The following is a 27072-nucleotide window of genomic DNA, read 5'->3' on the forward strand; positions in this document are numbered from 1 at the left end:
ACATGCGCCCCAAAAGTCCTGCTATTTTTTGCTATATAATTAAATTTTTAGGGCACAAAACTAAAATATTTTTCCACAAGTAACCATAAGTTTCCATAAGTTATTCAGACTGTCTGTCATTCAAAACCATCTTAAAATAGTGTGAAGTGAAAATAAAAATAAGTGAAAGCATTAATGATGACTGATGAATTGACGTTAAAAAAAGGTGATAAACCTACTCGATGTACCAAAAAGCATATCAGACATTCAACACAAAAATATTTTTGAACCAAACAAACCCTGGTGTTCATCCAGAATTGATATTGCCTTTGTGCAAATAAAAAACCCACTCCTTTTCATACTAATTTCTTCACAAGTGGTTTAGGCCTTTCAGATTTTGCCATTACACATATGGCCAACGCAGAGTAAAGTGCTCTGGAAATTTTAAAATAATACAGAGAGAACTAAAAGAAAGTTAAACATCCTTCTTTGGGATTTTCTGAAAATAAGAAGTTTCTTTAAAAAAAAAAAACTTTGCAATCAATGTATACGCCCACAGGCCATCCAGGAAGCAAACGAGTTTGTTTCTTCATCTGAACAGATTTTAAGAAATTTTGCACTTCGTCACTTGCTCACCAGTGGATCCTCTGAAGTGAATGGGTGCCGTCAGAATGAGAAACAATTGATAAAAATGTCTTGTAAAGCAAAAAACTGCATGGTTGTAAGAAACAAATTCATCAAGACATTTTTAACTTCAAACAGTTTTTGGGGCTAAAATATGAGTCCTCTATTCTTAATATTAATGTCTCCAGTGGAAAAAAACCCATCTCGCCTGAATCAGGAGAGAAATAAGCACAGATCAAATAAAAAGCTCTAAATAAATATGTTGTTGGATTTAGTGTGTGAGGACAACACGGGATGGACTTTTTCACTGGGGGAAGTATTATTATGGATATTATTATGGCAAGAAGCCAGTCCATATTTTGGCAAGAAGCAACAATTTAAAGTAAAAAGGCCTTATTGATGGATTTATTTCTCACAAACACAGGGTTTTCATTTCAGAAAGTGTTAATTGATAGACTGCAATCATGTGGATTACTATGATGTTTTTAACCATCTGTTTGGATTGACGGCACCCATTCACTGCAGAGAACCCACTGGTGAGCAAGTGATGTAAAGCTAAATTTACAAAACCAAATCATCTACGTCTTGGATGGCCTGATTGTGAGTAAATTCTCAGCAAATTTTCATTTTGGGGTGAATTACTCCTTTAAGCAAGCCTCAAACATTGATTATTCTGAAGTGCCTTTGCTACATATTTCCTTTGACAAAAACCATTCGTCCCACCTGTGCCCTGCACAGACGCTTCAAAAAACAAACCTCTGCAAATATGCAGAAGAGTCCATGTGGCAAAACTTTCATCTTTCAGGATACGAAGAAGACAGGACAATATAAATACTTCTATGATTAAAAATAAGGTGCTGTAGTGATTATACATTTCATATTCAGTAATAACATATAAGCTAACAGGATTTGGTTACTGGAATACATCTGGATTTGGTTATGGCAGGGGGACACAGCTGCTACACCTTTTATTGGCTGAAGAGCTGCTCCGAAACTTCGCAACGCTCATGTCCCACAGCGCCCTCTGCTGTGAGTTCAGTATGCATCTATATTTCATACAGCAGCTAATGAGAACCTCAACCTGTTATATATAACCGGCAAAGCATTAAAGTCTACGGCAAGAGCATGTGAAATGCGATACTAAATTCTAATCCTGCAGCTCACGAAAAATGCATTAAACAACAACAAAAATAATGAGAACATTTGTTGTATTTCTGTAATACGAGAAGCTTATTTGAACAGTATATAAAATATCTCTATGAGAATAAGATAAGTGAAAATTTGCACAGTTTAAAAGGAATATTCAGTGTCACACACTGTTCAAACACCCGCTGGAAGTCTTAGACCTCACTCAGCGTGTTTGGAAACCCCAATGAGAGTGATTGACATTGGATGTGAATCAAAAAGCTCATGGGGAGCTACTGCTAGCTTTGGGTTTCAGAAAAGAAACAAATCAAGATAACCTCAACCTTATATTCAAAACTAGTTGTTACCGGAGTTAACCCTTTCAGTGGAAAACAGGCCCGGGGGAGATGGAAGACCTACAATAGAGTGGATGAAGGGTAGCGAGAGCGACTTGACCTGGTGGAGACTGGACGCCTCACCGGGAGGAGTTACAGGGTGGCTGGTTAACTGATTGGCTGGGGTGTCCATATCAGTTGACGTAGGGTCCAGGTCCACAAGGTTGGTGGTATCAGATACCATGGGGTTGCTGACCTGGAAGCACTTCTCCTTGTGGGCTTTGAGCATGTTGGAGAAGCGGAAACGCTGTCCGCACACGTCACAGGGGTACGGCTTCTCGCCAGTGTGAGTGCGGCGGTGCCGTTTCATGTTGGGCCGGCTCGTAAAGCTCTTTCCACAGATCTCACAGATATATGGTTTCTCTCCTGGAACAGACAGACAGATGGAAGAACTTAGAGAGAGAATATATTAATTATTTTTATTTAATTTTTTAAAGAGATTGTCAAACCAAACCCAAAAATTCTGTCATTAATCACTCACCCTCATGTCGTTCCAACCTGTAAGACCCTCATTCATTTTCAGAAATCAAATTAAGATTTTTGATGAAATCCGAGAGCTTTCTGACTGCGTAGACAGCAATGCAAATGACACGTTCAAGGCCCAGAAAGGTAGTAAATACATAATTAAAATAGTCCATGTGGCATCAGTGGTTCAACTGTAATGTTGAATGTGTCAATTGCATTTTTGTCTACGCAGAGTCAGAAAGCTCTCAGATTTCATCAAAAATATCTTCATTTGTGTTCTGAAGATGAATGAAGGTCTTACAGGTTTGGACATGAGGGTGAGTGATTAATGACAGAATTTTCATTTTGGGGTGAACTATCATACATTTTTATAATAAAAATAGTATATTTAGATTATGATGGGCACCAAAGTGGTGCTTCTCACCAGTGTGGGTCTTCATGTGTTCATCGAAGTACTGCTTCATATTGAAGTCTTTCCCACACCACTGGCACATGAACTGCTTGTGTCCGATATGGATGCTCATGTGTGACCTCAGCTGGTATTTGTACTGGAATCTCTCACTGCAGTTCTACAACAGGAGCAGCAGCGTCAGATAAAGCCAATTCTAATTTAGATCTGTGTTCCTCTGCCAAGTCTTGGTACTAAATCTAATTGGATTTGGCATAACAACATTTCACAAAGTCAGAAATGATAAATCATTCAATATTGGACAATTTGGTCACTTTCTATTCAAACGTTAGTGTAACATGTTCAAAAAAAAGAATTTATTTTCAAAGAAATGAATTTTATTCAGCAATAATGCATTAAATTGAAGACAAAAGATATCTTGTTCAAATAATGTTGTTCTAATCTATTCATTAAAAACAGAAAAAAAGAAACAATACTGAAAAATAAATGTATTGATTTCCACACACACACGAAAAGTTAAGCAGCACAATAAGCAAATCGGCATATTAGAATGATTTCTGAAGGATCATGTGACACTGAAGACTGGAGTAACGGCTGATAAAAATTTCAGCTCTGCCACCAGAGGAATAGGTTACATTGCAAAAAATATAATAGAAAAAATATTAGTTCTAAAATGCTTAAATTGTAATAATATTTGACAGTATTACTGTTTTTACTGTATTTTTGATCAAATAAATGCAGCCTTTGTAAACATAAGAGACTCTTACTCTGATAAGATACTTTTATGAACTGAAGGGAAACACAAAATGCAAAACCTGTATCTCTCAGGCCTACGACTGATAAACGAGACTGAACTCACCTCACACTTGAAGGGCTTTTCTCCAGAGTGCTGAAGAGAGTGCACTTTAAGAGACATGCTGCGTTTGAAGGATTTCCCACACGTTTCACAAGTGAACGGCATGTCCTTAGTGTGAGCTTCCAGAAAATAACAAACACAATTTAGAATTTTATTCTGTTTGACTCAATTAAGTGATAATAAAATGTATTTAAACTTAATTTTACATCTTAATCACATGCCTCAGTGTTCATTTTAAGGATAGCAAGAGCTTGAAAGAGTTTAGTGTATAATAAGACACTACATTATTACTGCACATAATCTGTTAGCAGTGTCAGATGAGCAAGTGTAACTTGTTGCCCTGCAGATAACTGAGTGGGTTCTGGTATAAGGAAGCACTTCTAGATAAGATATTTCCTCTCTGCTCTCAGGGCAGATTAAACAATACAGCCTCTGTCCTCGGCTCAGTCTGTTCTGGATGGTAAAGCAAGGTCACAGCGGCTCTTTTCCACTGCTCTGGGAAGATCAAGCTTCAGAAGATGAAAGTACCGTACGGTATGAGGGCCAGGGTGTGCTATATAACATCAGCCTGAAGGTTAATTTACACAACATGTCTTTGTGCATAAGACAGAGCTGCTGTATTTTGCAGCATCTTGTCTGCCACCTAGATAAACTGAATCATTGTAAAGATCCGACTCAAAAGAGTGATTCATTCAATGAATAATTATTCAAATTTAATTCTCTTTCTCACATAAATCTATGTAAGCCTTTTCTGTCATTTAAAATCTAAAGTAATAGTTCATCCAAAGGTAAAAATGTACCTTTAGGCCATCCAAATGTAGATGAGTTTGTTTCTCCATCAGAACAGATTTGGAGAATGGAAATTTTATTGCCTCATTTGTTCACCAGTGGATCCTCTGAAGTGAATGGGTGCCGTCAGAATGAGAGGCCAAAAAAACCTGTGTGTTTGTAATAAACAAATCCATCTTTTAAGTTGTTTTGACTTTAAAACCTTGTCGCTTTTGGCCAAAGTCCATAAGTCCATAATAGTAACGCTTCCTCCAGTGAGAAAGTCTCGTTTTCCTCTCACATCAACATCCAACATATTTGTAAATGTCTTAATATTGAATTTATTACAAACATGCACCTTTTTGTTTCATATGATGTAAATTGATGGACTGGAGTCGTGTAGATCCGCTCTTTGGAATCTCATTCTGACGGCACCCATTCGCAGCACAGGATCCATTGGTGAGCAAGTGATAGAAGGCGACATTTATACAAATCTGTTCTGATGAAGAAACAAACTTATTTACATTTTTATGAGTACATTTTCAGTAAAATTTTAATTTTAGGTTGAATTATTCCTTTAAAAGCTTCAGCTCTTAATCAATTAAATGACACTGAAAAAGAAAGTCTAGAATATTCTTGAAAAAAAACCCCGCTTTTTGTGTTCGAGAAACAAGCCATACATGTTTGGAAAGACATAAAGGTGCGTAAATAATAACGACATGACCCAGTACTCACCAACCATGTGTTTCCGGACATGTGCCATGGTGTAGAACTTCTTTTCACAGATTTCACAAGAGAACTTCTTCTCTGCATATCCGTGGACAATCTTGTTGTGTTCGTGTAAAGACCACAGCTTTTTAAAGGCTTTTCCACAAGTCACGCACTACAAAGATCAGAGGATCTGAATGAACGGCATTAGACTAAACTTCTCTCCCTTAGGGGTCAATAGAAAACACAACAGGATTTTATCATTCTGAGAGAGTACTGAGAACTGCGTACGCTAAATAAAGAATGCATATTGCAAAGGCCACCTCTAACTTGAAATTCATTTATATCAAATTAAGCACAACAGCACAATTACCTTAATTACACCGAATTCCCTGTAAGTGCTTCATACAGCAGAGACTAATGAGTGTTGGATTGTTTAGACCTAGTTGGAGTTGGAGGTGGAAACGGTCTGGCAGACCTGCTTTAGTGACAGAAAACAGCTGTTCTCCACACCCTAATACAGTTTGTGCCTACTTATCATCCCAAATCTCTGGTCTATCATTCTGCTTTGCAATATGCACTCATAGCAGAATAAAAGAAGAGAATACACATAATCCAACTTTAAACATGGCAAAATGAGGTATAAGAAGCTAAAGTTGTATACTATTTTTATAGGATGAAAACTGATACTAACGACAAGTTTATTATCATTTTCATATTCTGACCACGAAGTGAAACATTTTTAAATCTAAACATTTTGTCTAAATTCAATAAAAATAAAGTAAATAATTTTAAAGGCTACAGGTGAATTTGTATTTAATTTAAAATATGGTAAAAATTACATTTAACAGTGTTTTTTTAAGATTAATGTGAAGTGAACATTAGATGATGGTCTACAGCCACAAAGAAAGGAAATGGCAAATTAAATGTCAAATATTTACAGATATATGCGATATTAACCAATGCAACTAAATTACAATATATATATGCAGTACACTTCAAATGTTTGTTGCCTGTGAGATTTTTTGATTTTCTTCAGTTTAAAAGAACAGCGATTATTTAAAGCATAATCTTTCATAACATTACAAATGTTCTTTTTAACAAATACAATGCATCCTGGTTGAATAAAAGTGATTGAAAAAGCGGAATATTACTACTAATAAATATATATTCAATATTATTAGATATAATTATATATTAATATTTTGAATCAGGTTTTTTATTTTTTTATTTAAAGTTTAGTAATTTTGTTTAGTTTCTGTCATTTAAAAAAAAATATATATTGTTATTTATAGTCCATGTAGTTTTGTTTTATTAATTTTTTATTAAAATTCTTAAACTGTAATTCTTTTAATTGTTTTTATTGGCAATTAGCAGAAATTAGTTTTTAATATATTTTATTTAATTTCAGTTACATAATGGTTTTAATTGTAGTTTAAATTTTATCTACCTATAATAACCTTAATTGGCATCAAAACCTTATTGGTTAATTTCATTACGAATTAAAACTTTGCAAATAAATAAATGTCCCAATTCTGTGGGCCTACTTAAGAGATATGTGTTTAATATTATTTTCTAACACTCAGTTTTGACGGCTGGGTCCAATACAATTGTTGCTATCTTCTGTTATATTGTATTATTTTGAATCAATCACCAAGCAAACCAACAAATCCATGACTTTACTCCAAAGGCCTGTGTGAAATCAACCTTATAGATTGACCTTGTGGATGCAGACCAGTGTGTACCTGTATGTTTTTCTCACAGTTTGTCTGATGGTGAAGCAGCAACTCGCTCTCCAGTAAAAAGCGCTTGCCGCATTTATTGCAGATCTGCATGCGGTTGTGGGTGACGTTCATGTGCTTCTCCAAGTACCAGCGGTTGTTAAAAATACGAGGGCATTTCTTGCAAGAAAAGTGCTGCTTTTCTTCTAGCTTCACCTTCTGCCCCAGACTCTCCTGCTCTTTCCTTCTCTTCCTCCCCTCCCCTAGTGTAGAGTCAATTAGCGTCTGTCTCATGCCGATGGCGTCTGTTGGTATTCTCAAGGCACAGCATCTTTCCACGCTAGTGCATCCTGTTTCTGGAATGTTGAGATCATTCTCTTCTTCATCTTCATCGTCCTCATCACTGCAATTTTCCATCCCTTCCTTTCTGTGTTCATACTCTTCTTCTTCATCCTCGCCAACATCTTCATTATCGTCTTGCTCCTTACCCTCCACCGCAGTGGAAAGATTGGCGTGACGGTGAATGAGAAGGGATGAGGTACTTGAAGTGACACCCTTGCCATCGGACCCTTTAGAAACATTCAAAGTCTGGTTATTGAGGTTGACCTCCACGATAATCTGCTCTCTGTTAAAGGAGACCGAACTATCCCGGGATCCCGCTTCATTTAGACTGGGTCCTCCCTCCATTGTGCATAACCCCCGCCCTCCTCCACTAGCCACTCCCCCTCCACTGTCATCTTTTTTGTAGAAGTGTTTGGCTTGAGGGCTGGAGTGGATGCTAGATGAATGTGTCTGCGTGACTTCCCTACTGACCCTACTGTCAAGCAATGAGAATGTACCATTTCCTTGCTGTGTGTACATCTTCTCAAGCTCCTTCATCTTGTACATCTGATTGGACGAGGCAGTACCCTGCCCTTCCGTGTCTGCCATCTCATTGGACCCAAGTAGCTTGTGGCAGGAACTCATCTGGAGCACAAGTGAAACTTGTAGGACTTCGAAGATGGAGATACAGATGATGTTCAGGATTTGGATACTTAGCAACTGAAAGGCCAGGTTTATGCAGTGCAGCGGTCGACTCTGGAAGATGAGGGCCTGGAAGTAGGGGATGTGGTCACCCAGCACGTCCTTGTGGGAGGAAACCTGAGGCTGGTAGAGATGCCTGTCCATTAAATGAGGGAAGTGCAGCGCTGCATCCTCCAGCAGAAAGAACTCAGCAGCACTCCTCTCCACTGTGAGAGAAGACAGGAGAAAATATGTATTGATTTTACAATTCATTAGCAAATTTACACATTAACAGACCAATTATGTATATCCACTTTGAAAACAGAACAAGAATAAACAAACATTTGAGCTGTTAACTAGATTTGCATTTCTACAATGAAGCGCTTGCAAGGTGGTAAATGCAACAAGCTAAATTGTGTAGGTTGCAATATGACATTAACTATTTTAATATGGTATTATTTGGCCATTATCAGTCTGGTTTACTGCATTGAACTCAATTTTTCAAAGTTTTGTTTTTTATTTTTAAAGTAAGTTAAATAACAACAATGGCTCACGTTCACTAAATCTTTAGGGTTTCACATAAGTAAAAATACAGGAAAATATTGCTATTTATTATACTAACTGGTTATATTGGTAAATACTTGAGTGAGGTTTATTGAGTGAGTGACGTGACATTCAGCCAAGTATGGTGAGTGACCCATACTCAGAATTCGTGCTCTGCATTTAACCCATCCAAAGTGCACACACACAGAGCAGTGAACACACACACACACACTGTGAACACACACTCGGAACAGTGGGCAGCCATTTATGCTGCGGCACCTGGGGAGCAGTTGGGGGTTCGATGCCTTGCTCAAGGGCACCTAAGTCATGGTATTGCTGGCCCAAGATTCGAACCCACAACCCTAGGGTTAGGAGTCAAACTCTCTAACCACTAGGCCATGACTTCCCCTTAAACTACAAGTATAAATGATTAAATTCCTTGTCTTAATTATTTAAAAACTATGTAAAATATGCTTGATTATTGTTAACTAGCTTGTTTAAACTACTGTTTTCTGTATTGTATATGCTACATTAAACATTTTGGTTGTACTTGGTTTGATATTTGGTACTGACTTGTCAAAAATGTGGTTTGGTTGAAATGATATTTCCTTTGATTTGAAATGATTCTTTAAAACCATTTCAAAGCCATATATAGAATTTATAGTTCAAAATAAGAGAAGAATATATATGTTTAGTTATAACACCAACCCTAGAAATAACTAATATTAAAGTAACACTATAGAAAGGTTGACATAAACCATCAGAAAACTTAATATTTTTCTGCATAGACATTTATTTGATTCACAGCAGCCTTTAAAACAATATCAAACATTGCCTATCTGAGAGTGAGAAAAGCAGAAGCTACTGGAGCATGCCGCTATGCCCTCCCCTTCTGCTCCCAAGGTTGGCTTATTTTAGATCAGGAAGGACAAGGTTTCGATCTGGCCAGCATCTCTTTAAAAACTCCAAAGAGAAAAGGGAAGGGACCGAGGGAGAGGCAGCCAGTGAAAAGAAAAAAGGACAAACCAAGTGAGAGGACAGAAAGAGAAGCATGTAAAACATTGATATCACATTGATATTCAGAGCCGTGCACTAACCATTAACTTCCTCCTCCTGCGTCCTGTCTCTTTGAGTTATCATTATGCATAAGACAAAACACTGGCCGGTAAACAATTAAAGAGAGCAAGGAGAGAGTAAATATCAGGCTCTCCAAACAATTACACGGATTGGTTACGCTGACTTTTTTGTGACTAACAACAAGCAGAATTAACAGTCTTACTTTAAGTTTCAGAAGCCAACTGATCTTGTTAAACATCCCCCAAAATTACACAGAATTAACCATTTAAAACACGGTCATGTCCATCATCATATGCACTCACTGTGACCATGCACAAATGTCTAAAGTAAGTGTACAAATGTCTAAAGTAAGTAAATGTACATATATGCATGGCCTTTTGCAAGACAACACATTTTAGGAAAGTATTGAAATCTGGAAATATATTGTTATTAGATTAGATATGATTGGCTGATGTAATTCCATATGCATGCTTTCCTCTGGAATATTTTGAGATGTTTTTTTTTATATTCAGAGGTGCATTATTTGCAAAGAGCAAAACCCTACTGCTAAACTGAAAACACAAATCACCAAACCTAGTTCAGAAGCTTTCATGAAGTTCATTTGGATAAATAAATTCTTTAGCGCCACCAGGAATAATTGAAAAGAGATAAGGGGTTGTTTTTCCAAAACAATACCTAGTCAGCTGTATCAAATTCAAAACTGGCAACGTGAAACATTTCTGAAAGGCATTAAATTGGTTTGAGCTGTTGCACAGCGGTTAGTGAGTGTGCACTTAGTGCATGTCATCCTCTCTCTCTCTCCTCAAGAATTTCCTGTCATCTGTGGAATTAAGAGACAAAATCCCCAAAAATAATCTGACGTGAATGTATATAAATGACAACAATATTGTCTTCAGTACTTTCAAGCAATTTAGCCAAATAAACAAACTGGAAGCACATAAACTTAATCTTTCTGTTTGAAAGTGGAGACTAGACGTCAAGATGAAATCTTGTTCACTGGCATCAATAAAATTTCAATTAAAAAAAGATTGCATCAAAAGTCTTACTTTTGAACTTACTGCTGATCACAGACCAACCTATGATTGCACTCCACAGTCTCACATTAGTTTGCCAGCTCACTACACTCCTACAAGACCTTTGCCAAAACCTTGTTAAACAGACCTGTTATTACCAGGAACATGGGTAGTGTAACGCTCCTCATTCTGGTTCATAAAGTTGAACTCACTGTAGCGCAGGAAGTGCTTTCACGTAATAAGAGGTGACTCAGGGCTGCTGGCCAGGCCGGCTGGTATGCACTTGGCCGAGGACGTTCACCACATTGCCAGGCAGTAGAGAGGCGAGGGAAGAGATCTACCCTCAGTTGACTTTCATTTTGCGGTCTTCACTGCACTGTATACCACAACTCTGCAGTTTCTGCAGTCTTCAGAGAGATTTTAAATGCTCCTTTTGTCCCATTCACAAATGCAGAGATGGAGAGCAAGAAAGATATTTCTGGAATTCTATATATATATTTTTTTTTAATTGATACATTTATTCAGTAAGGATGTATTACTGTAAATTAATCAAAGTTTATTCTTGTTTAAGTTTAAAGGAATGAATAAAGAATAAAGGATTTAGATTTTTTTTTAAATGCCAAGTTCTGTCATGAAACTATTTGGACCAGGCTATGTTTCATGTTGCATATGCAGCCAATGAGCTTTACATTCAAATGTCTGATTAGCATCCACTAGACCAGTTCAAAGCCCTCTGAAACCCTCCACCTTCCCCAGCTCCACCTGTATAGATCTGTTATGGGTTATTACATATGCTATTTGTGCAGCAACAGTATGTCTTAAAAACTCACAGTACCGTATCAGTGTATGTATTAGCAGTAGCAAGTTCCTGTACTTGCCTTGCAGCAGCAGCAGTTATCTACAACAACAGCAATAACCAACTTCAGCAGCAGCAGTATAGCAAATCTATTCCACCAAGACCAAATACATCATATCCATTACCATGCTAAAATCTTCAAAGCTGTCATGATAGAAATGCGGTTTCTTTGAACTAACTATTCAATCAAAGAAAAAGAAATTAACACATTTTCCATCAATATATTAAGCTTCTGTTTTCAGCTGTATTATAATAATAATAAATATTTTTGGTGCTCAAATCAGCCTATTAGCAAGATTTCTGAATCATGTGACAGAGGTAATGGCTGCTGAAATTTTAGCTTTGCAACACAGGAATAAATTACATTTTAAAATATATAAAAATATTTAATTATTTTAATTAATATATAAATATTTATAATATAAATATTTAATATAGTACTTTTTTACACAAGATTGCTGTTTTTACTTTATTTTCAATCAAATAAATAAAATTAATACATTTCAAAAAATCTTACCAGCCCCAAAAGTTTCAACCGTATTGTACATGTACCTTTTAGTCAATTACCAGACATTTTATTTTCCAAACTGCATAATACATACAACAATAAATGTAATAAAACTGTTAAAGTTTTGAATAAAACTGAACTGAAAACTGAATTGGAGTGCCACCCACTGAACGTTTTACTTCGAAATTGTGGTGAAACAAAAGAAGCAACATCATTTTGCAGAAATGCCGCCACGGACACATTTTTCCAATTTTAAAACACCTCATCACAATAAGTTTAGGTTATTTTGGATGTTTTCAGTGAGAATCAGAGTGACGAGTATATCATCTCACACTGAGCACTGTAACAATGCAGCCACTGTGAAGACCACTGACCAACCTCTCAACAACTTTTGATGAACTGCTCACAATTTCAGCAACCCACCAAGATGTCATACCGCAATACATACAAACTCAACAAACCACATCAACAAGCCACAGGAACTTTAAACAATACAGAATTAACTCCTATTTTTATCTTGGAAATGAGAAGACTGAAAACAAACAGTACTATTAATATTCAGATTCAAATTATTTAATGACAAAGTCATTTTTGACAAAAATAGTGTCTCAGTGTTGGAAAAGACTGGTAACTTGACCCAAGCTAATCCAGCTAGCATTTCTTTCTCTTGTTACCACAGACCTCAGAAAGTGAGGAGAGGGAGGCTGTTGCTGTCAGGCAGAAGACTGAACGATGGAAATGCCAACTCAGCGATCCTTTTCCCCCTTCAGCATTGTCCTAACAAGAGCTCAGGGTTGTGAGGATTGAGTGACACCCTCAAGAACCCAAACGGGCATCCCGCCAGCCTCAATCTCCCTCAGACTGGCCAGATACACTGCTAGGATGGAGCTTCAGAGCGACTGTTCAACATTGATCTGAACAGACACTCACTAAAGCCTGAGTCAGCTTAAAACTAGAGCAGACTTTATGGAAAATAAAGTGAGAGTGATAGAGAGAGACAATTTGAAAGTGATGTGAATATAGGATCCTATCTGAACTAGGGGAACATTGGTTTATGTCCTCTCTGCAATGAGAGTTCAATGGAAAAAAGTCATCAGTCACCGAGCAGACTCCCTAGTCCCTATAGAACATAACTGACAAAAAAGCAACATAAAAGTGGTTGATATGACTTAGATTTGTGAGCTTTATGTGAGGAACAGACCTAAATTTAGGTGGTTCTTGACTAAAAAACTTTGCGCATCATGTTCAATTGTAAGACAATTATCCTGATGTGCCAAATTTGAAGATGTTCAAATGTAAACATGATTAGTGCAACTTCTGGAGCTTTTATGTTTTATTGAAAAGTGCAGGGTGAACATCTTTCAAAACCTTTCTTTTTTTGATATACACAGTAATAACTGACATATGACAATTTTATTTCTTTAACCCTGCCAGCAGAACACATTTTTAGCAACTGTGCATCCATGGCACTGAATAGTGACTCTTTTGACCTTCAACTAAACTTTGAGGCTGTTGCCCACTCTGTATTAATGAAAAACAAGTATTATCATGGGAATCTAATCAGGCTGCTATTAAAGAGATGAGAGACTAATCGCTGTCCTCATGCCCTCTGGATTCCTCCACTTCCTGTGCTGCCAGCTCGAGGGGAAGTTTCACAGCGCTGTAAAATGCAGAGGAGCTGTTGTCTGGCACTGTTTCCTCATCAATCATACAGAAATGCCAAGCAATGACATGGCATCTGGAGTCCCTCTGCCCAAGACATTATGCACAATTAGAAATGACCTGCATTTCAATAGAGCACTAAAGTAAGCCTGGATCTGGAATTGGAAAGTAGTAACAGAAATGAGTAACAGAAGGTCTGTAGAAAAAAAAATTATAATAAAATTGCAAAATTATTCAAATGTTTTCCATTTGTCTATTAATGCCTCCCAGATAGACTAAAAAAGATAAGATTTTTACATATATTATGTAGTCAGACAGACAGATAGTGGTAGGCTCCTCCCCTTAGTGGGCAGGGTTATTTGTCATTTTACAAAACCTTAAAAAAAATATATCAAAACTAAAAACTAAAAACATCTATCCTTTTTCTAAGTTTGACAAACATTATTGGAAAGGTCTGAATCTCAAGGTTCCATATTTGGTGACTATTTTGTGGTGGAAAAAATATTGTGACAGAAATTTATAAATTTCTGATAGGAAACTATTATTCAATATTTTTCCTGGTATAGTGCCAACAAAACTTTCAAAAGAGCCTAAATTTTTTCAAATTTGGAACATTAGCCATTAATTTTATAGTTTTTAAATTCCAATAGATCATTTCCCAATTATACATTCCAAAATATTGTGTAAAATGTTATTTTATATAAAATAAATGAGTACGGTTCATTTTCTTGACATTAAACTATTTTTTTATTTAAGCAGTAATCTGCTTTATTGTTTTGCCCTTTTCTAAGATCATAGAGAGAAAATTATATAGAGATAATTTTATTATTATTATGCTGTAAAAAAATATCTAAAGTTTAAGACAAGTTTATACAACGAAAAGTTGAGAAAACTCAAAAATCTCCTACAAAGACAAGCTGAGAAGACTCAAAAATCTACTGAAGCTGGTTGTCTTAAACTTTTAAGTTTTCTAACCTTAAGATTTTTTTACATTGTATTTTATCACTGTAGACAGTCAGTGAGACTGAGAAACAGAAAGATCAAAATGGATGGACTACCCCTTCTGCACAGGTCTATTATTCTCATGACGTAGCAAAGAAATAACAGCAGAGACAGGTTTATTTGAGTGAATCTGTTAGTGCCCATTGTAATTTCCCAGAGGACAAAGAAACTGTGTGTATTTGTGAGGAGGAAAGAGCCTCAGTGGACCAGACGTTAAAAAATAATTCAGTTTTTCTTTCCACTCCGGAGAAGATTTTCTACTTTTGAAGCCTGTATGTACCAATCGCCCTCTCAGAAGAGCCACTTTCCAAAGTGATGATGGAGCTGTCCTCAGAGGACTGAAAAAATGAGACCCTGGGTGTCTGTGTATGTGTGTGCTATTGCTTGATGCCTATGCCCTCCCCAATCCAATCAGGACACTCGTTCAGTCCTGACCTTGAGCGAGACAAATACACATTTACAGCTCTCACAGAGATACAAAAATGACTTATGGCCTGGGTGAGTATGTGTGTGTGTGTGTGTGTGTGTGTGTGTGTGTGCACGCTGTAAATTAGCAAGACATGAGCAGGTCTGTGTGTGTCAGAGGGAAAGACAAAAATAGAGCTAGCAAGGCCACACTTTTGATTCCAAATATAATTTAAAAAAAAGTCCGTATTAGATATAAAAAAAAGGTAAAAGTAAGTAATAATTCTGTGTTAAGTAAAGAGAATAACAAGTCTGGAACACCATGGGATTGAGCGAATCATAACATAACTTTAATTTTGAAACAACTATCTCTTTAAGGTCTCTTAGATACAGATACCATCTTCTCACCCGTTCAGACTAGCCAGCACAGTTGATAATTACACACTGTCAGAGAGCTGCCACAAACCACAGCGTCACTTTCACTGAGAAAGCCTCCTGAACTATAACACCTGCTATTACACATGCCAGTTCACTGAACAGGGCTGTTTGGTGCTCCTCGGATCAGCTGTCTGTCTAGTGCTGAATAATGTGAGCTTTAAACACAGGCAAGGCAAAGCCAGAGCGGAGGGTGCAGTACATCTCCATAAGAGAAACGTATAATTCACTTCTATTTGTATCCGTCACATTTGTTTTTAGGGTTTTAACCTTGGTTCACAAATGTCAGGCTTTTCAAATCGAATTGCGAGATGCATTTAAAAATATAGAAGCAAAAACCTTATTGTAGAAATAAGCATAATTACTAAGCGTCTAGGTTTTTCTGAATTACATGTTTGTTTGTTTTTTAATCAAAGACTATTTGCCTTTTTATTGCATAGACACAACGTGTTCAAAAGTTTGAAGGCAAAAACAGATTATCATGGTTTTCAAAGGCTAGAAATACAGTAAAACAGTGATATTGTGAAATATTATTACAATTTAAATAAATGATGTCTATTTTCAGCAATCCAGTCTTAATTCTACAGAAATAATCATTCTTAATATGCTGATTTGCAGCTCAAGAAACATTTTCTATCAATGTTGAAAACCGCTGAGCTGCTTAATATTTTTGTAGAAAATTGTTATTGACAGTCCACGACAATATGAACAAAAATAACACAGAAATAAAGAGCAAATGGTGTCAGCATTCAAATTGATTTGAATGGTCTGATTTAATTGATATTTCAGGATTGACCTCTGACTATCAGCGTACTCATTAGACAGGAAATGAATGTGTGATTGACATATTCAACAACCAATCACAATTTACTTGTATAATGAGAAATCAGAGGAAAGGGCTCTGGAAGAGAACTTAACTAATCTTGAAAACCAAAATACAAAATAAAAATAGTGCAAATTTAGTGAAAAACTGACTATAACACAAATTAATTTAGACAAAGATAAATAGTTCCCTTAGGTTAGAAAATATTGTTGAAAGAGGGTGTCATCCATCCCTTCATCTAATTACCAAGTTCAATCAGAATAAGTGATTAGGGACGGCGGTCCCCTGTCAGTTGTTTTTCAGGTTCAGCAGCTAATTAACAGCATAACGGATTGGAAGCCAGTCAAAGCTCTTTTCTGAGGAGCATAGGAAGCCAGAAGCACTCACCTTTCCTATGATTTTTGTAAAACAAGGGAGCACAGCAGGTGTTTACTGCAGAGTTTCTGTACGTCCTGCAAACGCTGCTCAGGGAAAGTCCTCATCGGCATCAGTTGTGAGATAAAAAAAAAAAAAATTCACAAGAAATCAGTCAATAAATCAGAAAATTGGAAGACTACGCTGGGACTGTGTTAGATTAAATGAAAATCATTTTACGGCAACATTAACGCATTAAGTATGTCTCATAACCTTTGGATACTGCAACCGTCGTACAACATTTATTTTATACTACAAACCACATGGGTATGTCTACGACTCATTGCACTTTTCCCGAGCCGACTGAGGCAGATATATTTAGAAGACTTCCCATTTCCATCTATATGTTAATGCAACCAAGAACAACAGAATCGCAGGTTGAAATATTATTTGCCAAGCGGGGCATGAAATTGAGCCAGACAAACAAACAAAGGATTTTACCTCTCATGTGTCTGCTGTGTCTAATAATAAAAAGTGTGCTTGACAAGGTGAGCGAAATCAGGTTCCCGTAAAAGAGACAGTATATCCACAGCCAGAACCATTTGGCGACACAAACAAAGCCGTGTGAGATCACTGTCACAGCGCCGGGAGAAAATTGAAAATTCATATTCGCAATGAAAAGGAACAGCAAACAACTTTACAAAATACTATAATCTCAGGGGCCTAATCTTTCTTGCATAAAAAACCGAAAGAGAGAGATTTACTTCTCAGGTCAATCTCATGAAAGCTATACAAAAGTCATATTTTAAGTCATATTTTATTTGCCAACTTTATTTGCCAAGCAAGTACAAAATGTGGCTGTATCAGAGCTTAAACTACCCAATGCAGGAACTGAATTATCAAGGTCGTAGACTGTGATCTGCTACGTTACATTCATACATACACCCAGGAGAATTCAGCCTGAGCTATGTGAGCAGGAGCTGAGTCAGGACTTCAGGCCAAGAGAAGAGCCTGTGGAGTTGGCATGTCTCTGCCACATAAAGCACAAACACAAACTGCCACAGATCTGCTAACTCTGCTTATGGGCCAACTCCTCTCCGTGTACAGACTCTGACCTAAGTATGCAGCAATGTGAGGAACTGAAGCTGACAAACAACACAGACACCGGGAGAAACACAACTGTGAAATAGGGAAATAAATGTCTTCTCTTTTCCATAACCGAAAAGGAGAAGGAAGGTAATATCCGTTGATAAAGATTTAAATTGTACAGATTTAGCAAACGGATCCTTCGAAGAATGCATACATACACATTAATCATATCTGCATACTAGAAGTAGCATTTAATTCATGCAGATATTATAAAATTACACAAAAGAAGATATTTTGAACAGTTGATGGTAGCCACTGACTTCCATAATATTATTTATATACTATGGAAGTCAATGGCTACCATCATTCTTCAAAATAACGAAACACACAGGTTTGGAACAACATGAGGGTGACTAAACGATCACAGAGTTTTCATTTTTGGGTGAACTATCCCTTTAAGCAGCACAATTATTTTTAACATTGATAATAAGAACAAGGCTCGAGTTGAATGCTGGGAGCTGTTTGAGGAGCACTTGTCACATGGATTTAAGTGACCCCAACAGCACAGCACTGAGAGACAACGAAGCCTCAAAGTCAAGGGTGGGCAGGAATGTCCTGAATAGATGGTTACATAAAAACCCTCAGCATGATGCTTTTTTCCAGGCCGCAGCACTAAAGGACAAGACTGCAGAGTTTAGAACGACTCCTGCTATTTCAGCTCTTCCTAGAGTACAAATTATTGTAGCACTTTCATGAGGAACGGTTGACAAAGGGCCGATTCATGTTAGGAAATCATCATGCAATCAATGCATTTATTCATTTGTATGAGAATTTTAACCGTATCCATCTCAAACATGATGACCTTGCTTGACCATGCTTTTACCATCAATGCTTAACTAGTTGAGCGATGGGAACTAGTCACTAGATCAGCTGCTTTTCTGTTATAACAGTTTTGGAAACTAAAATGTTATCATCAAGTGATATTCTTACTGTGATTGTCTAAAATGTATTAGATTCTCATATAAAATGCATTAATGGGTGCGTAATTAATTATTTGGGTTCTGACTCATTTCACATGTCAACCAACAATAGGCTCTGCACTTTTGACCACTACAGGCAAAGAGGAAATGCACTGTATAAATAATTAAAAAAAATAACAAAATTTTTTAAGGGTCATGTGAAAAAAATCAAGCAAGCAACTGGAGGTCAAAAAGACAGGGCCGCGGCACTAAAGTAGTGACCTGACCCAGATATTAACCCGGCTTCCAGATGTGAAGAGGCCTCTGGATTACAGCATCAATGTACAACACACATGCTTTATTTTTACTGAGCATTCCGAAAATCAACACTGCTTTCATCCCGCAGCCTTTGTGATGCTCTCCTTTCTGTTTATGAAGAATATGACATATTACATGCTAATTAAAAAACAACACCAAAATAAACCCAAATTTAAGACATACCTTTTTTTATGATTTTTTTATTTTTATTTTATTTTTCCTATTTGCCAATAAGAAATAATATAAACAATCATGTACTTGACATATAAACAAACCACTAAAAACAAACAAAAACAAACAATTTATTTTTATAATTCTCTTTATTTTATTCTTCTGCATATGATTGAGTTCACTGAGACTACAACTTTTTATTTATTTTTTTATTTGTGATAGGTGGGTTTTAAAAAAAAAAGATTTACAGAGGTTGCAATGTCTAGTCCCTGAAAAACTAGGAAAAAATATTCTTAAATTTCTCTCCCTCTCTATATTTCAATGGCTTTTGCAATTCCTGAAATATTTTGTTTTAATTACTTGATATTTGTAGTTGATTTTGTGAACACTTTAAGTGGCGACTGCTTGTTTTTTTATGACTTTCTTTTTCTTTTTGTAATTTAAGCATTTTAATATTTATATCTACATTGCAGATTTAAGTTTAACTTTGATAACCAATCTGTAGAACACTTTTTAAATTATAGTTATGTTTTTGCTTTGACAATACTAAATCATTATACTACAACATTACTAACAACTATCATTAATATTAATAATGCTAATGCTATTTGTGTAATTATAAATATTTGCTAATATATTTCTTTGTTTTGGACTGTCTATATTTTAGAAAATTATTTATATGAATATAAAATCATTTAAATTGCATTTAAAGCATAATGTTTCCAAGCTCCTGTATCTCTATAAAAAAAATAAAAAAAAATAAAAAACTGTGTAGCGCCTTCAACATTTATCTGGAGATTCACATTTATTGCACAACTTAAATATGAGCTCTATGGATTCTCGTCATGTGCAACAAACTCGATAGCATTTCAAAAGTATATTTAGAATAACATTTTAAATTCGCTTTTCATTTTGCATGCATCAATGTACAAAAAAATGCACCAGTCACGACGTGATCCCTATCCACACTGATATGAGAGAATTTAACTCTTTAAATGCAACAATGTAGGCTATTGTGGCCATTGCATTCTTGTTAACCTTCCAATTTATGTGACTGTCAGCGTTCTGTGCAAGTTGCAAACTTCATTTCGCGGTCAAATTTATTGGCGACATCACGTTATCTAAAACATTCAAAAAACTCAGACACATCCCGGGACAAACTACTGCAAGTTTCATCGGCCTAGCTAAGTCTTTTAAAATTACAAGAGATAAAATATGGATATAAAATAATCAAAATGTCGTTGTCCACTGTACCATTTTGATCCGAGGTCTGTAGCATCGAAGGAGTCTGCGAATAACTCCGTTTGCGCAGGACTTCCGCTCGCCATCTAATAGTACGTTGGATTTTCACATTTCTTCAGTTTTCCTTCCCCTCGCTGTTTTTTTCGCCGTGCTAGCAGCATTCAGGCAGACAAAAATGCAGAGGCTGCTTTTGCAGTAGGAATTGGTGATTGGAGCTCAGGGATCATATGGGCTTTTGTCAGAAGTTTTAAAGGGACATTGCACTGGATATTTTTTTCCCCCGTCTGAGCTCTAGTCTACATCTACTGCTAAAAATGAGTAATCAATACGAGCTGCCCTTATGGGGGCATGGAGAATTTGTGTCCCAGGTGCTCATGACCTTGCATGTTTGACGGCATCTCATCACTGTGTGCACCAGAGCATGCGGAATCCTTAAAATCCGGAGAAATTATAGCCATTGCAATCAAATGTGTACTTTTTTTTGATAAAAAGCAAGTAGGATGTCTAAATACACAGTATTTGTGAAACAGCAGGCAAACTAAACCCCAATAACATACTGCACCTGCTGAAGTGAGGAACCAGTAAACACTATCCCATGAGGCCACAGGAGTGAAGGAACTGTAAGAAGTGAAATGTAAAAAAAATTATTAAAAAAGATTTTCGAAAATGGAGAAGTGTGATCTGAGCTCTTATGTTTAAAGGGATACTCCACCCCAAAATGACAATTTTCCAATTTTCATTCCAAACCCGTAAAAGCTTTGTTCGACTTCGGAACAGAATTTAAGATATTTTGGATGAAACTGGGAGGCTTGTGACTGTCAGAAAGTATTGTTGTCCATTTATAACATTATGGTTGAACCACTGATGGCTGAGAATTCTGACAATGTCTTTCATACTTTTCTGGACCTTGACAGTGCATTTTACTTGCCAGTCTATGGGATATCCTCACGGTTTTCATACAAAATATCTTTGTGTTCTGAAGAAGAACAAAGCTTTTACAGGTTTGGAACAACATTTTGGGGTTTAGTATCCCTTTAAGTACTTTAGATACCAATAAAATTGCTCTTTGTGGTTAAACTGTACTTTGTTTATTGCTAGATTGTTTAGTACATCTAGAAATGCATGCAGTTTATACTAAATAACAATTTAGACACTGACAGAACATTTGGATGCAGTACTATCAGTGAAGTGGTTGTCAATTCTGATCCTAGTGTATCCCAGCAATTTTGGATGTACTGTATCCCCAGGACTAATTCAAAAAGCAGAAATGCTTGTAGTGGTCAAAACTTACAAACATGTTTGAGATGGACTTTAATCCACGTTCTAATGCATCATACTCAATTTTGTGGATATTTGGAGGAGTCACTGAAACGTGAAGTAGGATGAACACATTACACAGAATACACATTATACAGCACACATGCAGGATTTCACAAACAAATGTAGTTTTTATTAACAGTTATATTTAAATGGTGTATCAATAAGCAGCAGTAGATACATTCAGCAAGACATTTGTTTTTGTGTACAAATTAAAAAATGCACTGAGGGCAACCAAAAAAAAACATTCATTTGGCCAAAACTAAACATTTTCCATCCATGTCTCCCATTGATTTGTTTAATATAACTGCTTGCCATGTCAAAACATGACATTTACATTTCACAGAATTTCATGTTCAAAAGACTGAGGTAAGTAGCTGTTGATATATAACCTAGGCTTTACAGTTGGAGGGTTTCTATGCTCCATTTCTAATGAATACAAAAAAAAGTGTACCAGAGTAAAGCAAGAGACTAATTTTGTTTCAAATGTACATTCATACATAGACTCGTTTGGAAAAATACAGCAGAATGTATGTGAATTACACATTAAATGATGATACAGTGTACATCAAAGTACATACTTCAAACTTAAACTGAGCCATTCGTTCAGAAAACCATTTGAAGGAGGATAGGGAGGCTTAATGCTGCATCAATTCAGCTCAACTGTATCGACTGCTTCGGCTACGACTTCGCCTCCTGGAGGAACTGCGACTGTAAGAGCGATATGACCTGAATGTGAAGACACACATCAGAGAATTAGCTTCAGTGAGGCACATTATTAAATTCGAAGCAGACAGTTTCAATACATGGATTTATTTATGATGTACCTGGACCTGCGGTCAGAGCTCTCACTTCTTCGATGCCCTCTTCTGCTACGACTGCGGCTGCGGCTAGAATAACTATCGTATGAGTTAGACCTGTATTTCCATGAAGATAAATAATTAAGAATAATTAAGCAACACTAGGTTGGTTGCAATCAAAATGCATTAAAGATGTTGGCTCCATGCTCACCTTGATCTGTGGTGACCTCTGTGGCGACTTCTAGAATGACTTCTACTGTCTGAAAGGCTTAAACAAGATCACCGTGGCATCTTTGTTAAAAACATTTTAATCCCAGTTAGACATATATCAAAGATAAATATCTTTCAGTACATACCTACGGGAACTTCGGTAGGTGCTACTTCGAGAACGAGAGTGTGCTCTGCTGTATCTACTCCTGCTTCTACTTCTACTGTAGCTCCTGTGTGAACAATTAAAACATGCAAAATTTACCAGACATGGACGACTGGACATACAAAGTCATAAAACATTGTCTGTTGTAACCAACCTGGAAGAGTAGGTGTAGCTTCTGGACCTGCTCCTGGAGTGGCTATATGAATGAGACCTACTTCTGCGGTGGGACCTATGACTGGACACAGACCTTGACTTATTTTGAGAGTGGGATCCAGCCCTTTCTCCTGTTGCTGGAATAGAGTCTTCTTCACTTGAACTGTCTTGATTTCTGGGTCTCTGATTTAAACGAGCTGTCTTTCGAACCTCGTCAAACAAGGATCCTGGACGGACTCTACTCTTGCTCTTGATCTCAATCTTGAGACCCTGGGCCTTTCCCTCTAGTTGATCTTGCATTTTATTTATTTTCTTAACCAGAGGTTTTGTAGTAATGGTCTGCCCAACAGTCATGCCTGTCAAAGGTTTCCATTTATTTTCAACTGCTGAGAGAGAAGTGTCACCAGGTACAGATTCCTCTGGCTGACTGCCTTGAGGTAAAACAGATCCAATAGTCACAGAGTTTCCTCTTTCTATTTGAGTTGGAACAAGTGCACTACCATTATTTTTAATACTTTTTAGAGGGGAAAATCCAATCGCTTTGGCACCTGGTTGCTTAGCTTCTGGGATGGCCTGTGGAGGACATACATCAACTTTATTTGGGTCTCTTGGTTTGTTACTTGCCAAGTTAGTGTCTGAAAGATTGGTATGGATCTCTAGATGGCTTTGATCTGGATTTCTTTCAGTATTGCTATTTAGCTTTGATTTCTGGCTTTCAGTCACCTTCCCATTCTCATCAATACCTTTAGAAGACTCTACTGAAAACATATCTTGTGATGATTCGATATTCCCTTGATCCTCATCCTTATTTTCTGAGACTTGGTGCTTGATCTTTCCAGCTTTTATACGCCTTTTTGCTCCATCATTGACTGCATCAGGATTTGCTATGTGAAATTGTTTTGCTTGAGTGACTGAATCATCCTCCTCACCTTCATCACCAAACTCCAGTGGAGGCTGCCAGTGAAATGTCTCTTTCGGCTTCTGGTGCTTCTTGGATTTCTTGACCTTGGATCTGTGAGATCCTGACTTGGAAGAGTTCCTCCTCTTGTGCTTGTGCTTCCGCTTGGCTTTCTTATTCTTGTGCTTTGAAGTCTTTGTGTCTGCAGACAGCTCCTCATTACCTTTTAATTCATTAGACATTTCTGCTCCTTGGTTTGACTTGTTACAGGTCCATAAAGGATATTCATACTCTGATTCTGAACTAGCCTCTCCCTCCTCTTTTTCAGACACATGTTTGGCATCACTTACTACTTTTTTGTCTGGCATTTCAGAGTCACTCTCAGACTCCCAGCAACGAGACAAAATCTGTCTCTTTTTCATTTCAGTAAGTCCCTCATCACTAATAGGGAGTTGGTTGTGTTCCAGAGCAGTATTAGTCTTACTTGAGTTCTCTCCTTCACTTTCCCATCCAGATGCATTATTGTTGTCCATTAATGGTACTTTCCTTTGATTGGGATTTGTGCCTTTCAGTGTGTTTCTCTGTACCAAGGAATCATTGTGTCCGTGGAAAGCACTGTATGGATTGTCTGATATGTCCTCTGAGGAGGGAGATGAATCTTTATGGCCACTACCATGATCTGCATGCTTGTCCCTCTTTTGGCTATTTCTGTGAGATCTACGATGTTTTCTCTTTTTTTCAGTGGTTCTTCCTTTGTATGAATTATATGACTCTGACCCACTGCAAGAGGAAGATCTGCTGCCGTACTGACTCTGTGATTTGCTGCTACTTCGTGATTGAGTGGGTGAACTGCTCCTGGACAAACTGCTTTGCAGAAGCCTATCAGGAACATTATTGTCACTGCTGCTGGGGTTCCTTTGACTAGCAGCCATGTCTGGCTTTAGAGAGGACATTGCCTCCTGAGGTACATTTGATGATGGGCTGATTAGTGCATTTGAAGCTGGGGCTGATTTTACTTTGATTTCTTGAATGCGGACATAAGAAGGTTTCCAGGGTTTTTGGCCTGGTTTCCATCGAGAAGGAGGTGGACTATCACTCAAAGGCAACACAGAGACACTCTCTGAAGACGCTGCTGATTGGGCTTTAGATTCTTCACCTTGAACTGATTTAGGAACAGGCTTGTCCAATTTGGAAATACAGCCCTCTGTAGGCTTTGACTTTCGAGGGGATCTCAACTCATTTCTTTTCCTGGAACGTGGTGGGGTTTCTGAACTATACCTAGAGTTTGATCTGGTTCTTGACCTTGTCCTGTATCTCGATTGAGAACGAGACAGTGACCTAGAATGTGTAACAGACCGTCCTGATCGACTATGACTTGACCTCATGGATGATCGAACCCGCTTATCAGACCTTGAACGACTTCTGGAATAAGATCTGCTCCTGGACCTCGAATAAGATCGTGAATCTCTAGAAGAGCTTGATAAGTAACGTCTCCTTTCTGATCCTGATCTATACGATCTGTGGGAGTGGTGCGACGATGAGCGAGAGAAAGAATGAGAGCGTGATCGAGAATGTCTCCTCTCTGCACGGCTTGAGTGTTTCGACCTCTTGCCTGAGGACCCAGACATCTCTTCCTCAGACTGGGAGGCCTCCTTGGTCTTGTTCTTTTTATGTTTCTTTGAGTGCTTTCGTTTCTTAGTTTTCTTCTTGCGTTTGGTTTTCTTTTTTTCTTTTTTAGATCGATGGTGGCTGGAATATACAGAAGCCTCACTTAAGGAACGTTCTTCTGATCTTGACCTAGACCTTGGGGTGTCACTTCTGTCATCCCATCTGTTTGAACAATATTTAGAAATACAAAATCAAAATCTATTTTCCAAACTATGTTTTTCACAACTTATATTGGTATTTATAAAGGCAAATCAAAAACTTAATATAAACCAAATAAGCTTTAATATAAACCTTTTAATATAAACCAGAAATAAACTACCAATATTAGCTTGGCACGTCCAATAATTTTGAATATCACACTGATCATTGCACCATTTTCAAATGGTGTAAGAACAAACCTTTCTCCTTTACTCCATCTCTCCACACTGGGGGGCTGGTAAGCCTTAGTCCTCTGCATTTCCTCTTTCCAGTGTGGAGGAGTCTCACTGCTCCCCCGTTCCCCATCTGACTCCGATCGGGACTTTGACCGGGGGGGTGTATGGTACCTCTGCAGAGGGAATAAAAAACAACAAAACATCCCGCATGGCAAACCAATCAAACTATCATTCCATCAAGAACTTTCTAATATATCAGTCAATTTCATTATACTTAAATAATTATAATAATTATTAAAGCAGCTGATATAGTTTTTGGTTTGTAAAAATGCATTTTGTATGCTGTACTTTATTTAATGTCACTCTGTGGCTTGGTTATTTTCTGTAGGTAGTATAAATATAATTCACGGTTTTCATACCATAGTACCACGGCCTTTGATCTTGCGTCCAGATTTTGTGACAGTTGGTTTTGTGTCATTTGGTGCCACAACTGTGTCTTGCACGGCCCTATTGGGGGGGAGGGGATATCAGTTTTAAAACTTTACCTCTTTGGTTTAATATACATACAATATACATCAAAGCTGAGCCATAGATTTCAAGGATTAATTTTTAAGCAAGGAAAATGTTACTAAAACATGAATCACTTTTGGTTCTATAGTAACACTTTAAATTAAAAATTTTTAGAAAATGTCAGTTATCTAATAACTGGGAATGCGCAGGAAAGACTCTTGTGATATTTCAATGAAAAGAGGAACATCTGTTGAATTATACTAAAGACACAAACGTTTTTACTATCTCCTCCTGGGTAGGCATGTCTCTGCGGAGCAGGAAGCGGTTCTCTGGCACAGGTGGGATCTCTTCTGGTCGAACCACAAGCTTCTCCCTTTTCACATTCTGCTCAGCCTCACCATCATCTTCCTCTGCCATCTCTCCCTCAGCATGACTGTGAATTGTAAAAAGAGTAGGCAGTATATTTTATT

The 27072-nt window shown here is 37.2% G+C and overlaps 2 protein-coding genes across 4 annotated transcripts in view; both read right to left on the reverse strand.

Moving 5' to 3' along the window:
- Positions 1-558: 558 nt before the first annotated feature.
- Positions 559-20822, reverse strand: zbtb47b (zinc finger and BTB domain containing 47b). The gene is made up of 6 exons (XM_059524637.1): positions 20522-20822; positions 7075-8279; positions 5357-5504; positions 3857-3972; positions 3013-3157; positions 559-2489 (listed from the first exon to the last, which is right to left on the reverse strand). Exons 1-6 carry the CDS (start codon positions 20544-20546, stop codon positions 2086-2088), a joined length of 2043 nt encoding a protein of 680 aa, XP_059380620.1. The 5' UTR covers positions 20547-20822; the 3' UTR covers positions 559-2085.
- A 1125-nt stretch (positions 20823-21947) lies between these two features.
- nktr (natural killer cell triggering receptor) overlaps positions 21948-27072 on the reverse strand; it is a 150688-nt gene continuing 145563 nt past the window's right edge. For 2 of the 3 annotated variants that reach the window (XM_059524642.1, XM_059524640.1), the window contains 8 exons: positions 26877-27035; positions 26512-26599; positions 26117-26265; positions 23154-25880; positions 22983-23066; positions 22838-22894; positions 22654-22743; positions 21949-22555 (listed from right to left, as the gene is read on the reverse strand). In XM_059524642.1, coding sequence (XP_059380625.1) covers positions 22486-22555; positions 22654-22743; positions 22838-22894; positions 22983-23066; positions 23154-25880; positions 26117-26265; positions 26512-26599; positions 26877-27035 — 3424 coding nt within the window. In that variant the 3' untranslated portion in view covers positions 21949-22485. Of the gene's footprint in view, positions 22556-22653; positions 22744-22837; positions 22895-22982; positions 23067-23153; positions 25881-26116; positions 26266-26511; positions 26600-26876; positions 27036-27072 lie in introns of all 3 variants that reach the window. The other variant, XM_059524639.1, reaches the window with a different exon arrangement.

Source organism: Carassius carassius, chromosome 35 (genome assembly GCF_963082965.1).
Source record: "Carassius carassius chromosome 35, fCarCar2.1, whole genome shotgun sequence".
NCBI classification, from domain to species: Eukaryota; Metazoa; Chordata; class Actinopteri; order Cypriniformes; family Cyprinidae; genus Carassius; species Carassius carassius.

Excerpts from the sequence above, each read along its gene's own strand:
- zbtb47b (XM_059524637.1), bottom strand. The coding sequence starts at position 20,546 with ATGCTACAGACCTCGGATCAAAATG. Across the intron at positions 3,973-5,356 it reads TGTCCGGAAACACATGGTTG|CTCACACTAAGGACATGCCG; the intron begins GTGAGTACTGGG and ends ATTTTCTGGAAG. Across the intron at positions 3,158-3,856 it reads AAAAGCCCTTCAAGTGTGAG|AACTGCAGTGAGAGATTCCA; the intron begins GTGAGTTCAGTC and ends CTCCTGTTGTAG.